The sequence below is a fragment of the Rhineura floridana genome, chromosome 18, assembly GCF_030035675.1.
Source record: "Rhineura floridana isolate rRhiFlo1 chromosome 18, rRhiFlo1.hap2, whole genome shotgun sequence".
Lineage (NCBI taxonomy): Eukaryota > Metazoa > Chordata > Lepidosauria > Squamata > Rhineuridae > Rhineura > Rhineura floridana.
In genome coordinates, this window is record NC_084497.1 from 903,944 (window position 1) to 922,348 (window position 18,405).

Sequence of the window (18,405 nt, forward strand, 5' to 3'; positions counted from 1 at the left end):
GTTCCCAGGATTCTCTGGAGGAAGCCATGTGCTTTAAATGTATGGTGTGGATGTGATGCTTGCCTCTTGTCCTGGGGACCACAAATGGCTTATCTTCACCACTAGAGGATGCTGAAATACCATTGCATGCCTACATTAGACGGACAGATATGCAAAAGCAGATCCTTTTGCTTGCCAAAAGGCCCCTTGTCATGGATCAGTCCAGATAACCAGATTTATTGTTTTCTCTGTTCGTTTTAAAAAGCTATTACTGAACCTTTCCGGGAAATGCAGTTCTGAGGAAGCCATTAAGGAAGTTGGCTACAAAGCGGGGCAATTAAACTCGCGGAGGCTTTGCACGCAAACAGTAGAAAGAGAGGGTGAAATCCGTGGGGAAGCATGAGTAGCAGATGGAGGAGAGAGATAATTAATTGGCTGTGGCGCAGCCACTCAAAACCCGCATCAGACATCCACGTCTGGCCGCGCGTCGAACGCACCGGCCCCACTCAGATGAAAGAAACGATCAGAGAAAAACGTCCACCGTTGAATGTCCTGAAATGACGGCCTGGTTAGGAGTTCTTCCAATTGACTTGCAATCTGAGGATTGTTAGGGCTGATTTATCCGTCACCTTTGAACATCTGAAAAAGTTGATGCTGCTGTTCCAAGCCCCCCTGTTGCTTCCTAGGGAATCTCACCAAACTATTTCCGGCAAACAAAATTTTGCTTGCCAGAAATAATTTCTGTGGCTGTCTAGGACAGCAGCACAGAAGCCAAAAACCAGAAAGCTTACAATTGTGCCATGGTACAACTCAGCTGTTACACTGATGTCTCCCTCTCTCTGTGTGTGTATATATGCGTGTTTGTGTGTTTTAATATTTTCTTTGGAAAAAGCAAGGATGAGAAGAGACTTCAGTGGGAAAAGTCAAGAAACAACCACACACACAACTTTGCCATGTTTTGTATAAATCTCAAAATCATATTTACAAAATCGTTCCTCTCCCTAAAGACATACTTCTCCGCTGCCACCAAAATTCTACTTTTAATGTCCATGTCTTATGTTTATAGGCCAGGAAAATTAGACATAAGGCTGGAGAAAATGTACGTGGATCCGTCCCTCCCAAAAACGTGGACTATCCTGGGAATCTTATCCTAGGAACATTTGAGGCTGTTGCTATCAGTTTGGTGTGTGTGTGTGTGTTGCACACCAACTTACTTTACAAATTTGAGAGACCAGGGACAATGGTGGGAGGCCAGGAACATATGGAGGGCTGCAGGTTCCCAACCCCTGCAACAGTTACCTACTGCAGGTTGAGCTAATCTGTAGATTATGCAGAACGAGGTGGCAGAATTTCAGTCTGCCCACTTCAGACTGCAGGTAGGAACTCCCTGCATGCAGAAAATAGCTGATCAGGGCTTTTTCTCCGTCTTCCAGGAATACTAGCTTTTTGTATGCAGGCAACTTCTGTGTTTTTTCCAGGGCACCTGGAACATTCAGAAACGTGTTGCTTCTAAAGGGAAGCTGAATGCTCCCCACAAAAACACAAACTCTCCCCATGGGTAGAGAGCGAGTGTGGGAAGAAGGTGGTTAGGCTAAACCTCTCTCTCTCTTTCATATCTGCTAGTTTTCTACATTCAGGGCCTTTCTGCAGTTTGACCCAATGCAAGCGCCAAAAATTTAAAAACGCTTTGTTCTGAGGAAGCTGGAGGTCACCCCATTCCAACACAGCTGCCATTTGGAGGTGGGGGCAGGATCAGGGTGCAAAGAGGGGGAAAGCAACTCTAGCCTGGCATGTCTGCGACTCAACTCCTGGCAACCACTCGGTGACATGGCCTGGATGCCCCTTGGAAGTCTGTGCCATGACGGCAGTGGTGAAAGCGGCACAGAATGATCACAGCCATAGTCCTCCCTTGAATGTCCTTTCCTAACTCTATGACTGCTGAGCAGTCCCTTTCGCAAACCCCTTTGCCCAGCAGGTGGGCCGGTTCCACGGCTCCGGACACCTTCCGCAGTCCTTCCTCCTTTGCTGCAGGGGGCGCAGTCACGAGTAGCCGAGAGGCATCTTCCTCCAAAGGCCCCCACAGAGGCAGTTCTTGATCCACCGCTGCTCCCACTGCCTCACGGCGGTGGTCTTGTTGGGGGAGCGGAGCATCGTGACGCAGCCGCACCTGCGAAGCAAGCGACGGACATCACAGGGGAGCTGCCTCGGGTCAGACCGTCGGGTCCATCTAGCCCAGTGCTGCCTACCCTGACTGGCAGCGGCTCCCCAGGGATTCAGGCAGGCAGGTTCTCCAAGCACTACCTGGAGACGCCGCTGGGGATTGAACTTGGGACCTTCTGCACGCAAGGCAGGCACCACTGAGCTATGTCCCTTACCCTGAATCAAGATTCTAGTCCTCATCGTTCTGAATGAAGGACTAAATTAAATAGGGACATGGCAATCTGCCGTTCTGAGCCATCTAGCTCAGTCTTGTCCACACCAACCGGCAGCGGCTCTCTAGGATTCCAGACTGGGTTTTTCCCCCGGCTCTGCCTGGCGATGCCATTGAGGATTGGACCAGGTGCTCTCTAACCACTGAGCTACCATGGCCTTTCCCCTAAATGTCAGCCCAATAAAGGGCGGGATCTTCTGGGACCCCTCCCCCCTTCCGTTGTGGTCCTTGGCGCTCACCTGGTGCAGGATTTGCACTCCTCCGTGGGATATGCCCCGAGATGAAGCCGCCGCAGGTGGTCGATCTTTGGCCGTCCGGGTGCCCTGAAGGAGGGGGAAGCATTATTTATACAACCCCGTCTCTGTGGCGGTGGCCCTTAACCTACGGAACTCCCTTCCACATGTTTTCAGACGTTTAACTGTTTTTAAATCGGTTTCTATGTCATTTTTAGCTACATTGGGCAGTGTCCAACTTAAGTCCTACTCAGAGTCACACCCACTGACATTAACGAACCAAAGTCAGTCAGGGCTAGAATGCTGGAGAATGCTGTATGATGATTGGCTGAGTGTTTGAGTGGCTGAAGGTATAAATGAGAGGATGACCATTGGTTCAGGGTTCTCTTTTGTGGGGGAGTTGTTGGTGGTTGGTTGTGGAGTGTGGATTGGAGTTGGTTGTGGGTTGGATTATATTTGGCTGATATTTAGACAGTATATATATATGACCAGAAACATAAAGAGTGACACTATATGAAACCATACGCTTGTTAAACATTCCTAAAGTAATCTTGTTATTTCCTGGTGTTATCAAATAAATACTTTTCTTGGTTTACCAAAAGCCTGATCCTTGGCTGGGGATACACAGACCAGAAGGGAGGGCAGGGTAATTACCAAGGCTGGAGGGAAACTGTATCTGACGGTGGCAGCAGTGAAGGGAGATATTGTAACATCGTCAAGTATCCAGAGCAACCCAGGACTGTATGCTTCATAGAGGAAGATCCAAGGGGGTTGTGGACAGCAAGGGCACCCAGACACAAAGTAACAAGCCATAGGGAGACTAAGGCGAAGTCTCTAGCAGTATTGTTTACAGGGAGTGGCTGGTGGTGCTGCCTAGCAGTGGGATCTTGTGAGATCTGTGCTAGGATGAGCGAAAGAAAAATAAAAAGTGTGATTCTGACTGCTGGTAGCCACGGGTGGGAGCCTGACAGGTGGTGCCAGTGGGAGGAACATTACAGCCCCCCCCCCCGAGAAAGGAAGCGGCCCCCTGGCGTACCTGACACCTGCATCGAACTGGAGGGCGGTAGTGTGACCCACCAGCGCCGGTGGCTTCCCAAACTGCATCCTGACGGGCTGCTTGTTCTGCAGCTTGTTGATGATGGCGTCGTTGACAGGGAGCCAGTCGATGTTGGGGATGAGGAGCTGGCTGGGCAGCAGACAACACTCGTCGATCAAGGTGTCATCCGGCTCGCTGGGGTGGCCCTCGTCACGACCTGCGTGGAAAGCAGGGGGGAGAGATGAGGCTTAAAGGAAGCACCTTCGGAGGGGTGGCTAGAACAGGTGTCAGCATTGTATTCAGGCAGTGCAAAGGCTGGAACTGAAAATCCCTGCACCTAGAAGACTAGCACATCTGGGAGGAGGTTTTAATTATTATTATTTTAAAAATCTGTCTGCTCTGCTTTGCCCACAAAAGTCACAAGATGCAGGTTCCACTGCTGCAGTTTTATTTCCAAACACGCAAAGCTCCTTGCAACCCTTTGCATGCAATAAGGTAGCGCCTCAGGCACTAATTTTCTGCACGCACTGGCCCTGAACTTGGCTAAGTAGAAGTCTCTTGTCTTGCTCCTTCCCAAATTATTTAAGAACCAGTAGCTCTCGTACCCAGCGTTGCTCAGGAATGCTCAGAAGCCAAAAAAATCGGCAGACTTTTGAAACTGGTGGTTAGAATCCATGCCGTGTGGACAGGCTCTGTCCTGTCACATCCCAGGGGGACTCAGCCCTGGGTCAGGATCCACCTGGGGGTGAGGAGCAAGGGTGCTGTGACAAGGCCACGGGAGGGCCGGCTGCACCCAGGGCAAGCACGGCCACTGGCATCACAGCTAAACGGGTCCCGAGCCCAAGAGAGAGGCATCAGCTGGAGACCCGGCCCGCCCACTGAAGTGCCTGACTGCAGGCAAGGTCTCCTTGGGAGTAAAGGTCTCCTCAGAAGTAAAAGTCTGGCTGATGGTGGTTGACAGGAGTCAGCTGAGGCTCAGAGTGTGGCTCCAGTTCAAAAGCCCCCTCAGTGCTGGGCTGGAAGAGCTGCTGGAACAAGGTCTAGGCACCGGCCCTGATTGCCTGCTGACTCCAGACCTAGCCATGGACTGCCCCAGGCCTGCCTCTCCGCTTGCCTCGCTTTGCCCACCGGCTGACTGGACCCCGACCTCTGCTGCGACCTTCCCTCGACCCCTTTGGTGTCGTGGACTCTGCTTCCCTGACTCTTTGGACTGGCCCTGGATGCTGCTTTGGCTGTTGCCCACGTTGGTGCTGTTGCTAATGGCAAGTCTCTTGCTTCCTTGGGAGCCCAGTGAGACCAGGACAAGCCCCCTATCTGGATCCTGAGCGGCGTCCTGTGCTATCCAAACAAAAGCAAAAAGCCTGCTCCCTGATCCAGAGATCTGCTGTGCCAAATTTGGCCACAGTCTCTTAAAGCGGTGTCCACATGCGTTGGAGATGAAGGGCTGTCCAAATTACATACAGATTCTTGAACCAAAGAATTTCATTCCCTTTTTGTCACCATCTGGCGGACAGCGGTGGAAGTGGAGCAACGCAGGTGCGCTCTGCCCTCCCTGACCCTCGCAAAACGACCCTGCAGAGGAGGCCTGCCCAGCATCCCCCACCCGACAGAGGGCGATAACTCACAGCACAGCCAAAGTTTGGTGAGGAGGCGGAAAAGGAGGGACATGCTGTCCTGAGTGTCAGAAGTTGCCGTATAAATAGGGAGGCAGCTTGGCTTCAAGAGGCCCCAGATGCGGATCACGACCATCAGTTCGCGGAGCATGCCCAGAGAGGCGCCGTCCCGCAGGAAGCTGTGACCTGGACGAACCGGACCAGAACCCTGGCAGGGAGAAGAGACACATCAAGACCGTAACAACGTTTATTTATTTATTGGGGGGCTGTTATGATTGGGCTGGGGAGGGAACAAGCATCTCAAAAGCTTAACATTTATTTATTTATCTATTACAGTTATATCCCACCTTTCCTCCTCCAAGGAGCTCGAGGTGTGATGTTTTAGAGTGTTTTTAGCGCTCTGTTTGCCGCCCTGGGCCCCTGCTGGGATGAAGGGCGGGATACAAATTAAATATAAAATAATAAATAAAATAAAGGTGGCATGCAAACAGAGGTCTGTTTCCACCATCCCAATTTTTTCCTCACAACAACCCTGTGAAGTAGGTCAGGCTGAGAATCGGTGACTGGCTCAAGGCCACCCCAATGAGCTTCATGTGGCTGATTTGAACCCAGGACTCCCAGGTCCCAGCAAGCATGGTCAATGGTCATGGATGATGGGATCTGTAGTTTGGCAACTTCCAGAGGGCCAAAGGCTCCCCAGACCCAGTTATAAGCCTTTCATTGGCTACTACTACCAGAGATGCAGTCTGTCTCTCGCTGGGGATCACAAGTGGGGAGAGTTCCTGTGGTGCCGAGGTCCTTTGTGCGGGCTTCACTATGGGGCATCCTTTGGGCATTGTGAGAAAGGATGCTACACTAGCACCATGGATAACTCCTAGGGAGCAAGTGGCTCTGATACCGGACGTGAGGGCCAGTGGCCTAATCCGACAGCCAGGCCCTTCTGAGGTTTTTAAGTTTAAAACAGCTCCCGGTTTCAGAAATATCTCGCTGGCTGACAGTAATGGTGGCACGCTTTTAAATAGGCTGATGCAAAAATCATGACGCCAAAGCTTTTTATGGAATTGTGGGGGAGGGAAGGAGGGTCTCACCTGGTTGGGGAGGCTGGCGAGCAGGTAGAGGACGAAGTCGCCCACCCACTGGATCAGCTGCTGGAGCGACTGCAAGGTGGTCATCTCCAGGACAAACTCTTCCGTCTTCAGGTTAATCATCACCTTGTCAATATCTGGAATGAGGGCAAGTCATGTATTTTAACTGTATTTTATGTATTTTAATTTATTTTAATGTTTTTGTGATGTTATTGTTTGCAATTTTATTATGTACGTGTTCGATTTTTGTAAGCCGCCCTGAGTGCCCTATTATAGGGTAGAAGGGTAGGATAGAAACATTATAAATAAATGAGTGAACACCTCATGTACATAGCAGAGGGGCAGCTTTTCCTTTCCTGGCTCGCTTACTTGAGCCACCTGCAAATATTTCGTGCCTCCTTGAACTTGCTCGTGCTCTGAATTATATATAGATTGATCAGCAGGGAGCTGGTTAGGTGGGCAGCCCTAGATTTGGGACAGAACAATTAAGCTGCAGGCTCTTTTTGGCAGCCTACTCTGCAATTGCATCGCTCCAACAGCCAAAGTTATTGCCTGGATGCAGAATTCAGGACTCACAGTGTGTGGATTCCACTTTGGGGGGGGAAATACAAGTAATTTGGACCTCAAAAATTTGGGGGCATGGGGATTTGGATTAGGCAAATTTCAGAAGAATTTCGGCAGTTGGTTAGCTTGAACTTACCTATGTCTGTGATCTTGGAGCAGATCTCAGTAAGCCGGTCCCCAGGGCTCTTGTCTGGCGTGTTCAGGACAGGGGGGCGGAGGAGCGATTTCAGGGTGCAGCTGATGGCGATCAAGAAAAGCTTGGCATGGTAATCGCACACCCGTGCCACCGTAGCAGAGGAGAGCTTGCACAGCGAAGCTTTCATGGAAATGATGCGCGTAGAGAGGACCTGTCAAAGCAAAAGCGTTATCCTCAGTCATGCAACACTTTCACCCAACACTTTAGGGGGAACAGCTGCAGTGGGCAGAGCGTCTAGTCCTCAGCGCAATCCTGCGCAGGGCTGGGAGAGACGCCTGAAACCCCAGAGAGCTGCTGCCAGTCAGTGTAGTAGAAAACACTGAGCTGGATAAACCAATGGTCTGACTCAGTATAAGGGACCGTTCTAGGTTGCTTTCGTCATTATTATTTATTTTATATGCGCTGGACAAAGACGCTCCCAATCCACTGGGTGAGAACGGAAAACCGCGGAGGTTTCGGCTGAAAGTGAATTAACCTCAAAACACCCCCCACTACAATTCAGAGGGTCTTTTGTGGACAGCCAATCCGTTTCAAACTGGCTTCGTCTCAGTTCCTACGTCGAGCACAGTTTTAAGCACTTCTGCCGTGACTGTGCAATTCCCTGAATTGCTCCATATGCCAAGAGACTAGTGCCACCTAATGGCATTTAGAAATCACTGCTCCACGCCCTTCAATGGATGTCAGCCCTGTTCAGTTAATTCTAAGGCACTCCTTAAAGCCACACCCTCCAAGGGGCAGGGGGCGGGGCATGCACCTGCGCCCTCACCTGCTGTAGAGCCGCGTTCTGCCGCATGTATTCCTCATGGAGTTTCTCCACCAGGTTTTGCACCATGCCAGGCTGGACGTGAAGCAGGATGTCCCACCAGTCATAGCCGGTCACCATGCAGTATTCCAGGAGGAAGAGCAAGTGGCGCAGAGAGATGTTCAGGTCCAGCATGTGCCCCATGGACGGAGAGATGCGTAGCATGCACAGCTGGAAGCAGAAGCGGCCAGGCAAACCGAAATAAAAAAGTGGAGGGGGGGATCACACGATTATTTAGCAAGTTTTATATACCGCTTGATTATTAAAAGAAAGAAACCTCTCTGAGCAGTTTGCAAAAGAGATTAAAATTATTGACAAAACAATGAAAAGCAAGGAATTACCAGCACATTTTTAAAGAAGAGATTAAAACAGCAACAGGCTGCCTGTCGCCACCGGGAGACAGTTCCCGTGCAAGCAAGAGCCTGCCTCGAGTCTACTTAAGTGGTCTCCTGTGTTGAGCGTGTCAAGTTGCTACGACAACACCTTAGCTTGAGCAGCCAAGCCTAGCCCTGCTGTGCAGAGCTGCAGAGACCTGTGTGTTCTGTAAGCTGTTTCATGAAACGTTCTAAGCTGAGGTTTTTCATCAAATGTAATGGAGAAAAACACACCAGTGAGCCTGAATCAGATAGGGTTGGCACTCCACAGTACGACTTACCTTCCCGTGGCTGTCGATGCCAACTAAGGCCAGCGATGTCCAGGACATCTGCATGGCTTTGAAGTGGACCAGGGGGCTGGCCGCCCGCTGCCTCTTGATGGCCTGCTCGTCCACCGGCCGCTGGGAGGTGGCGCCGTAGAAGACTGCCATGGTCTGCAGCGAGACACGGTGGATGATGTGGACGCTGCCGTCGTGAAAGGCGAGGGCCAGGCCTGGAAGGGACGGCACAGAGAGGGAGCAGTTTCAGCGGGGAAGGGTAATTTATCCATTTATTCCTTTTACAAAAATGCACGCACTACAAAGCACACGACGGGGAGAGGTCTTGAACCACCTATGTCCTTAGATCGGTCTATTGGCACCTATTAGCCTATGTAGAAAAGACCAAGCCTCCACCTCCAGGTGCAATCTATCTCTGCATTCCAAACGCTGGGGAACAGCAGAAGAATCTGCTGGCATGCTGTCACTGCCACATTCGGTACTAATCAATGCTCTATAGGACCCTTGGGGCTGTACCTTAGCAGCAGAGCATCTGCTTTGCATGCAGAAGGTCCCAGGTAGGCCTGAAGCTCTGGAGAGCCGCTGCCTGTCAGTGTAGACAGTACTGAGCTAGATAGACCGATGGCCTGACTCACTATATCAGTCAGCTTCCTATCTTCCTATTAATCCTTTATTCGGAATCATGAGGACTAGAGTCTTTATTTTTTGAGGAAAGGCTGTATCTCAGTGGTAGAGCATCTCCTTTGTACGCAGAAGGCCTCAGATTGGATCCCCAGCAGCATCTCCAGGTAGGGCTGAGAATGTCCCCTGCCTGAAACCCTAGAGAGCCGCTGCCAGTCCGTGTAGACAACACTAAGCTAGATGGACCGATGGTCTGACTCAGTAAAAAGCTGCTTCCTGCCCTACAGTATTCCGACATCTTGCTTCATTACCGTCATCATCAATAAAAGGTCCAGCCAAAAAAGGAAAGCTTTCCTCACCTAACCCAGGGTAGAATTTGGTGTCATTGGCCACTTTCAAATCCGTGCTGGTCAAGGAGATGGGCAGCTTGGGGAGTGCCACGGCCGAAACCCGGTCCAAATCGTTGGTGGCTGAAAGGATCCGCCACTTCAGGATCATCGGCGGCTTGTCGCCAACTGACAAATAAGGAGGCAGCAGATGGTTTAAAAACATACTAATTGCAAACCAGAGCCACCAGTGGTGCTTGACGGCGGGAGAAAGAGGCCAAATAAATTTGTGGGGGGCCCAGCCCTGAAAATGTCACTGAGTTATCTTATTGTTTACATTTCGATGGCTGAAGGAGACTGTTCCTGGCAACCTGAAGATCGCCAATGAAAGGCTGTTTTTAACGGAAACTGTGTTTTAGGTGGTGGTTAACTGTTTTTTGAACGCTTTTCCTTTTCTTGTTGTCCAGTTGTTGTTGTGGGTATGTTTGCAGCCGTGGGCTTCTTCAGGAGGAAGGGCAGGCTATAAATTCATAAATAAGTAACACAAAATAATTATTTTGTCCGGTGAAAGAACACTGTGTAGTCTGAAAGCTGGCAAATGCCTTCCTTTCACACATGGCAACAGGGCTCTGTGGGCTTCTCGAAAAGACTCTTTGTAATAAGTCGCCTAGTTTGTTGGTGAGAAGGAGCAGGAAACAACTTAAGCCAGTGCTCCTCACAGACCACTTGGAAATTGCTCAAAGTCTTGACAGGCCGCTTCATTATTTTTTTCTGCCGGTTGTAACAACTGTGATGCCCTATGCTGGGTGCTGCATGGTTTTTAATCATTTTTACTGCTGCTTCTCTCCCTTGTATTTTATGGCATTACAATCTGAATTCCACAGAATTCAAACTGGAATACCGTAAAATGCAATATAAGAAATACAAGCATTAAAAACACAATTAAAAATAAACATGACTATTCAGCATGACAGGATGTGCTGTCTACCATCTTCAACCACAAATCCCCCGACAGGCCGCAGACCACCAGAGTGAAGATAGTGGGCCACTGGTGGCCCACAGACTACCATTTGGGAAGCCTGGCTCAAGCCATCATCAAATATTGAATTATGGAAAAACCACAAAGAGTTCGGACTGGGACTCTCTGGAGTCCAGACGGAAGCGATCACGTTGACTCTCGCTTCGACTGGAGAGTCAGAGCATCCTGTTCCCTGGCAAGGAGCCAGGAGGAAGGAAAGCGACAGCATCCGTGGTTCACTGTGCAAAAACAACCATTAAAACCCCCTCCCTTCTCTTTGTCTGTTCCTGGCTCAGGGAAAATTGCAATTGCGGTGAAGCAAAACAGAGGGGAACGGCAGGAGGCAAAAAGGTGCAATTTTGCTGCAATCACAACGTGAGCTCAGGGTTCAGAGCACAGGACAAACGAGAACACACACATGCGCACACACACACCACATCCGAAAATGAATTCCCAAGCAGAATGAAAATTCTTGATTGGCCAGGCATGAATGCAAATAATGATGGCTAGATGGAGCCTCCAGCCTCAGAGAGAGTCTACCTCCAAACCCTAGATGGTAGGAGACATCTAGAATACTAGATATTTTGGGGGGGGGATTCCCTGTGGGCATCTGTTTCGAATATGTTATGTGTCATTTTACTGTTTACTGTAAGCCGCCTTGAGCGTATTTACATAGAATAGGGAGAGTTGAAAGGGTCCCGCATTCCTGCTCTAAGAAGTAGCATTTTCTGACTGCATGCGAGAGATGGAGGAATGCTTCTATCTAGAAGAGGCATTCCCTCCTGAGAGCAAGGAATGCCTCTTCCTAGAGCAGAGATGAGGAACCTGTGGCCCTCCAGATATTGTTGGGATTCTGACTCCCAGAAGCTCCCGGGAACCAGCATGGCCAATGGTCAACGATGATGATGGGAGTTGGACTCCAAGAACATCTGCAGGGCCACAGTGGTTCTCTGTGCCTGCATTAGAACTATGAATAAATAATAACTATGGCTGACTGGCTGGTGTTGAGTGCTGGGCCTCCGTGTTCATAGAATCATAGAATAGTAGAGTTGGAAGGGGCCTGTAAGGCCATCCAGTCCAACCCCCTGCTCATTGCAGGAATCCAAATCAAAGCATCCCCAACAGGTGGCTGTCCAGCTGCCACTTGAATGCCTCCAGTGTCGGAGAGCCCACCACCTCTCTCGGTAACTGCTTCCATTGGCGTATGGCTCTAAGGGGACAAAACTTATCAGAAGGCTCTGAGAAGGGATTGTCTCATCATTATGATTTTGGTGATGTTTACTTATTTGCTCAGATATATTTATTTAATGACGTTACTTAAAATATTATATTAGTGTTAGCAGGAGCAGAATGTGCTCAAGCTGTGTTTTGGAGTATGTTTAAACGGTACTTTTACAATATTTTTAATTGTGTTTTAGAATATTTTTTATTGTAATTGTGTTTGAGATATTTTTAACGGCTTTTTCCTGTTAAATTGTTGTGGTTATGTTTCCTGCCCAGGGCTCCTTGGGGAAGAAGGGCAGGATAAAAGTTCAATGTCATAATGATGACAATAATATAAATTTGGTTTTGAAAGTGGAATATCTTACATTGATTCTTGCATTAATTTCTATTCGCTGGGATTTTTACTGAAATATAAAGTGGCATATCAGTTAGCCAAATCAATAAATAACGCAAGCTTGGGCTTCAGGACGGAGTCGCCGGCCCGCTCTGCCTCCTCATCCAGGACACCTTTCGTGAGAGGCCTTACTGGACTTGTCCACTGGCTCTTCTGATGAGTTTTGGTAGGAGCAACAGACGAGTGCTGGGCTCCTTCAGGGAAGCGACATCTGCCAAAGACTCACCTGTTGGGGAGATCTGCTGGAAGATGTTGTTGACCGGCAGCCCTTCTTTCCGGAGAGACCAGCACTCCACAATGCTGTTGTTTTGATTGGAAGCACACAGAAGCATCTGGGGAACACAGGGATGCAGGAAACTGCCTTATACTGAATCGCACCATCGGTCTATCTAACTCAGGACTGTCAACACTGACTGGCAGCAGCTCTGCAGGGTTTCAGACAGGGGCCATTCCCAGCCCTACCTGGAGATGCCACTGGGGACTGAAACTGGGACCTTCTGTAAAGCAGGTGCTCTACCCACTGAGCTACACTCCTTTCTTGCTTAAAAGACTCAGGGCACAGTAGCTTCTACAGGCAGTTGGTAGAACAGTTTTCTCCAATCTTATCCCCACCAGGCATTTTGGACTGCGTTTCCCATCATCTCCCTGACTATTGACTCTGTTGGCAGAGACTGATGGTTGTCAGCATCTAACAACTTCTGGAGGGACATCCAGGCTTAGAATATCAGGCTAGGCCTGTAGCAATCTGGGTCCAACCCCCCACCCCGGCTTCAAAGATCTTTGGGTGTTCTTGGGCCAATCGCGCTTCCTCAGACTAGCAGGGCTGTTGTGCAAACAAAAATGAGAAAAGGGGCGAGATGAACTATTATCCTGAGCTTGTGGGAGGAAAGATGGAATGAAAATGTTAACACACATGGTGTTGATCGTTCTCTTTGCCCTTTGTGCAAAGGTTGCAACCTGAAATGGACAACCGTGAAGGTCTCACCTGCTCAGACATATCCCGGGTAAGGAATTTCAGGTGAGTGATGGCTGGGTACTTGTCCTTCCGGGCCGGATCCGTGGTGCAGCGCATGAAAAGCGAGGGGAGGATCTCCGTGTCGATCTTACACTTCTCGTTCACCACACTGACGCAGACCTTGTAGAACTGGACGGGGGAAGCGCTGCTACCATCAGAGGTGGCCACCACAATGTTGCCCCCGCCCGTGAAGGCGATGTCGGCCAGGGCCACCCGGCACCGCAGGCGGCACAGGCTCTCCGTGGAGGTCAGCACCTGCCCGTTGGGTTTCAGCAGCGAGACTGTGACCAGGCCACTGATGGTGACTGCAATCCAGCCTTCCATTGGTTTCCCACCAAAGAGGGTGAGCGATGGGGAGAACTTGACCCGGGAGAACTTCTCCCCAAAGTTCGAAGCTCCCGACTGAGGACAGAAGAAAGGAGGTGGTGTTAGGCCAGGGGCTCCCAGCTCCAGTCCACGGACCACCACTTGTCCACGAGCTTCATTCAGGCAGCCCATGGCACGTCTGGGGACTTGTGGTTGAAGATTTGTTTGTTTAAAATATTTCTGTCCCACCCTTCTACCCTAAAATGGGGCACTCAGGGCAGCTGACAATAAAATAAAACACAATAAAAACACAAAAAACATTAAAATAGATAAAAATACATAACATATAGTTAAGTAATCTAGGGGAGTATATTAAAAGGGGACTAAAGAGGTAAACCTAAAAAGCAGGGAAAATAAAATCAGTTTCAGCCTTTAAGATGGAAGGCAGCACATCTCCACTGCACTAAATATACTGATTTTTAATTGTATCTTTCTTGGAGCTTTTATTTCTTATATATTGTATTTTATTAAGGTAATATACAGTCAAATACAAAGTATAAGGAATGAATAGAAGCAATAAAAATACTATTGAAAATCATAACAGCACAGAACACAACATATTGCAACTGCTAAATAACAGGCTGCCAAGACCTTCAGCAAATGTCAAGCAGTGCATGGGGAGGGGAGGTTTGGGAACCCCTGATTTAGGCTATTTCTTTGCCACTTTTAACATATATAAAAATATCTCTAAGTGGTGTACAGCAGAGTAAAATGACAAAGCCGGGAGAAAAATACACAGTAAAACCATAGTACAAACGATACACTTGCAATCCCAGTTAATCCCAAAACAGTTCCTTTGCACTCCCCTGCTTGACATCTTTCAACCTCCTGGCTCCCACCCAAAGCCCAACAAACACAAATCACACAGCGCCCCCAAAAAAATCTCACCAGAAAGAAGATTCCCATGGAATCCCAAAAGATGGCATTCAGGACCATTTTTGTAGGCCTGGGACAGATATTGAATGTGGGGTCTTTACTCTCTCCCATGAACTTGCTGATGACCCCCCCCACCCGCCCTATATTTGGCAACCCCCCTTGAAAAAACCAAGCACCCACCAACCGCTCCTCTTGCCCACCCACCTTCTCCACGTGCAGAGCCAGTTTCACCCCGTTATGCAACCACGAGAGCGCCACGACGGGGTCCCCCTCCACAACGCTGCCCACGGTGCTCTCCCAGCTGTTCGCCAGGTGGTCCATCATGGTCCAGCACTTGATGTGCCCGTCCGCGTCGGCAGACAGGAGCCTGGAGCCTGCAGCCGAAAGAAGTGGAGAGATCAGGAGAGGCAGGGCCATAGCTCAGTGGGCAGAGCCTCTGCCTTGCCTGCAGAAGGCCCCGGGTTCAGTCCCCGATGCCGTCTCCAACTGAGGCTGGGCGAGGCCCCTGCCGGAAAGCCTAGAGAAAGCCGCTGCCAGTCAGTGTAGAGAATACTTGGCTAAAGCAGCTCCCTTTGTTCTTAAGAGCCATTTGTGAGAATCCCTCGCCGTCCAGCACCGTAGGATGGCCCCACTCGGCTCACACATTTGTGAGAGAGATTGTTCTCTCACTCTACTTTCTCAGCACGTTGCAACTTTTTACACACCTCCATCATATCTCCCAAGCTTAAAATGCCCCTGAACCTTTGCACGTAGCGGACTTGCTTCAGCCCAGGAACCTTTTCCAGACTGAGGGCCACGTGCCATGCTGGACAACCCTATGAGGGCCACGTGCTACTGCTGGGCGAGGCCAGAGGCAAAAGGGAGCAGAGCAGTGAATGTGAAGTTTACCTTTTGCACCACAGGCTACACAGGGGCCCGGAGGGCTGACTTTCCCAACCCCGCAATAATTTTGGTTGCCCTTTTCTGTACTCTTCCCAGCTCCACAATATTCTTTTTGAGGGCAGGTGCCCAGAACTTGGGAGACGGTATATCCCAAGGCCAACCACATCGTAGGTTTCCATAACAGCAGCATACCGGCAGCTTGGTTGTCAATCCCTCTCCGAAAGACCCACCACCACCAGGGGGATTTGCCATTCTCACCGCTCGCTTGGGTTCCCAGCCTGACAACACCTGACAACAGCTTCCCATCTGGAACCGGCGGCCGTTTCGGTGACCCCTTACCTGACTGGTCCCACTCCAAGCACGTGATGATTTCGATGTGTCCGGAATTGACGGAGTAGACATCCCACGGGTGTTCGGTGTCGAGGATGTGGATCATGTGGGTGAGATCTAAGGGAGAAGAGGGGAGGGAAGGAGCACCCTTAGGTGGGACGAGACCAGGAGGAAAGCTTTAAAAAGTGAGTTGCTCAGGGAGGATGCTGAATCTGGGGCAGAAGCGGATCACCACCTCCTGAGATTACACAGTGCCAGAATCCATCAAGATATAAACTGGGATTCTCCTGTTTTTTAATCCCTCACAGCTCAAGAATGAAACTACTTTGATTTTTTTAGGAATTTAGGAAGCTGCCCTAGACTGTCAGCCCATTGCTCCATCTAGCTCAGTATTGCCCACTCTGACTGGCAGAAGCTCTCCAGAGCTTCCCCCACCCCTATTTGGACACACCAGGGATTGAACCTGGGACCTTCTGCGCAAAGTCAGATGATCTACCCACTGAGCTACGGTAGCCCTTCCCGTCTTAACTTGCAACCTCTCCCATTCCTCCTAGCGTGGTTTTAAATCCGGGGCTGAGAACACTGATTTTGTTGAACTCCCATCACCCCCAGCCAGTGTGATCTGGGATGATGGGAGGTGAAGTCCCACAAGATCTCGAGGGTCACAGATGTCCCCCCAGCTCTGCTCTAAGAAGTGGCATTTCCCTACGGCGTGTGAGAGATGGAGGAATGCCTCTATTGAGAAGAGGCATTCCTCTCCTAAGAGTGGGGAATCCCTCTTCTCAAGACCAGGGAGGGGGACATCTCTGGCCCTCCAGATGTTGCTGCTGGACTCCCAACTCCCAGGAGCACCAATAGCCAGGAATGATGAGAGGTGAAGGCCAGCAACATCTGGAGGGGCCACAAGTCTCTCACTCCTGGGGAACATAACTTTGTCTCACAGCCTGATCTACCTTGGAGGGTTGTTGTGAGGATGAACTTGGAGAGCCAGGTTTGTATGCCACCTTGAGCTCCTTGGAGGAGGGAAAAAAAGGTGAGATCTACATGCAAATAATAAGTATTAATAATAATAGGGATTACCTTTCTCTTCCTCGTTTTTGAGGTCTGTGGTGAAAGCAATCAGGTTGCGGCAGGACCAGGCGCAGACCAACAGGATGGATGGGCAGTGATGGCTCTTGGGACGCTTCTCCCATTCGCAGACGTAGGCCAGATCCATTGTGCACCTCCCCGAGACCAGCAGGTGAAGCAGGCGGACTGGGATGGGCTGCAGCTACCCAGAAGGAAACTGTATGTGGAGCCCGCTGTATCTATATTTCAAAGGAAAGATAATCTGCCGTAAATTTGGTTAAATCACAACACAGCTGCCTTGTCCTGTATCTCACAACACGCCATTTTTCCCCCTTTTCCCACCTGTAGGTGAACTTGAGGGTCACACCTGAGCCTGCATATCAAGAACAGCCAGGGAAAATCTGGGGAATGTTTTTGTCAGCCCGAGGGCCAAATTCCCTCGTGGGTCACCTTCTGGGGGCCACATGCCCCTGTGTGATTAGGAGTTCCTTACTTCCGTCATAAAGCTACAATTCCCTGGGAAGAAAGACAGTGGTGGTGTAGTGGTTAGAGTGCTGGGCTAAGACCCATGAACATCTGAATACCCACTTGGCCATGAAGCTCCTTGGGGGCCGGTCACTGCCTAATCTACCTCACCGGGTTGTTGTGGGGGTTGAACGAGGAGGGCAAGAACCAGGAGCCCCCTTGAGCTCCTTGGAGAAAAGGTGGGATGTTAAATACAATAAACAATGATCATAGGGATTGCCTGTTAAATACAATAAATAATAATCATATGAATTGATTGTTAAATTCAATAAATAATAATTACAGGAATTGATTGTTAAACAAACCACTCTGGAAACTTTAGTTCTGGGAGGGGGGTGATAGAAAGTCAGCTGACAACTCTCAGCACCCTGAACAAACTACAGTTCCTAGGATGCATCGGGGGGGGGAGCCATTCCTGTAACAAAAGTGGCATCATAGTGCTTTAAACGTATGGTGCAGGCAGGACCTTAGGAAGTATTTTCCCCAAACCAGTTTTTTAAAAAAAGAAAGAAACTGGAAAATGATTAATTCTGCAGATTTGACCGCTAGTGGCAAAACACCACCCCCTTTATTTGCACCAAAAAAATTAATTGGAACTTGCCCCACAAAAGAGTAATTGCCCCAGCAAGCAAAGGGGGGGATTCCCTGGAAGTGGCGTTGCCTTATCAGGAGTAATTAAAATGATGAAGTTGCTACCTTCGTTTTTGGTACATTCGTCTCCCTCTCACCCCCCCCGCGGTAACAAATGAACTCTTCCATCCCTCCCTTACTCACCCAGCGTACATCCCGGCTGTCCTTCTGCTCTGCGCCTGCGCCAACTCCGACTGCCCTTGGAAGGACCTCCCCTCCTTCTTTAGTGCTGTCTAAAGAAGTGCCTGAAAGATCATCCCAATAATAATAATAATAATAATAATAATAATAATAACAAAATGTATTCCCTCACAGTTCTGTTAAAATTAACTTTTTTCAGTGGAAGGATTCAATTTTTTTTCTTTTCGGGCAGATCAAAAGACAAAATGCCTTGAAAGTGAGGACCCTGCTCTCTCACGCGTACTCTCTCTCTCCCCCTCCTCCTAAACTTGGGAGGCGTTAATTTGCATACGAGGTTTCCCATCATGCATCGCCAGGCAGCGTGGAGCGGAGATAAAAAATCTGCTGAATTAATGTCA

General features: G+C 49.5%; 1 protein-coding gene across 3 annotated transcripts; it reads right to left on the bottom strand.

Annotated features, from left to right (window-relative positions):
• Positions 1 to 222: 222 nt before the first annotated feature.
• Positions 223 to 18,087, bottom strand: MED16 (mediator complex subunit 16). 3 transcript variants are annotated; one of them, XM_061602234.1, is made up of 15 exons: positions 18,011 to 18,087; positions 16,724 to 16,950; positions 15,653 to 15,760; positions 14,636 to 14,805; positions 13,160 to 13,591; positions 12,401 to 12,506; positions 9,572 to 9,727; positions 8,595 to 8,806; positions 7,904 to 8,110; positions 7,078 to 7,288; positions 6,381 to 6,514; positions 5,305 to 5,500; positions 3,680 to 3,896; positions 2,650 to 2,733; positions 223 to 2,146 (listed from the first exon to the last, which is right to left on the bottom strand). In XM_061602234.1, exons 2-15 carry the CDS (start codon positions 16,857 to 16,859, stop codon positions 2,020 to 2,022), a joined length of 2,496 nt encoding a protein of 831 aa, XP_061458218.1. In that variant the 5' UTR covers positions 16,860 to 16,950; positions 18,011 to 18,087; the 3' UTR covers positions 223 to 2,019. The 3 variants fall into 3 exon arrangements, with proteins under 3 accessions (XP_061458218.1, XP_061458219.1, XP_061458217.1); XM_061602235.1 differs by lacking the exon at positions 18,011 to 18,087 and adding an exon at positions 17,933 to 17,956; XM_061602233.1 differs by lacking the exon at positions 18,011 to 18,087 and adding an exon at positions 17,054 to 17,236.
• Between the last annotated feature and the right edge of the window lie 318 nt (positions 18,088 to 18,405).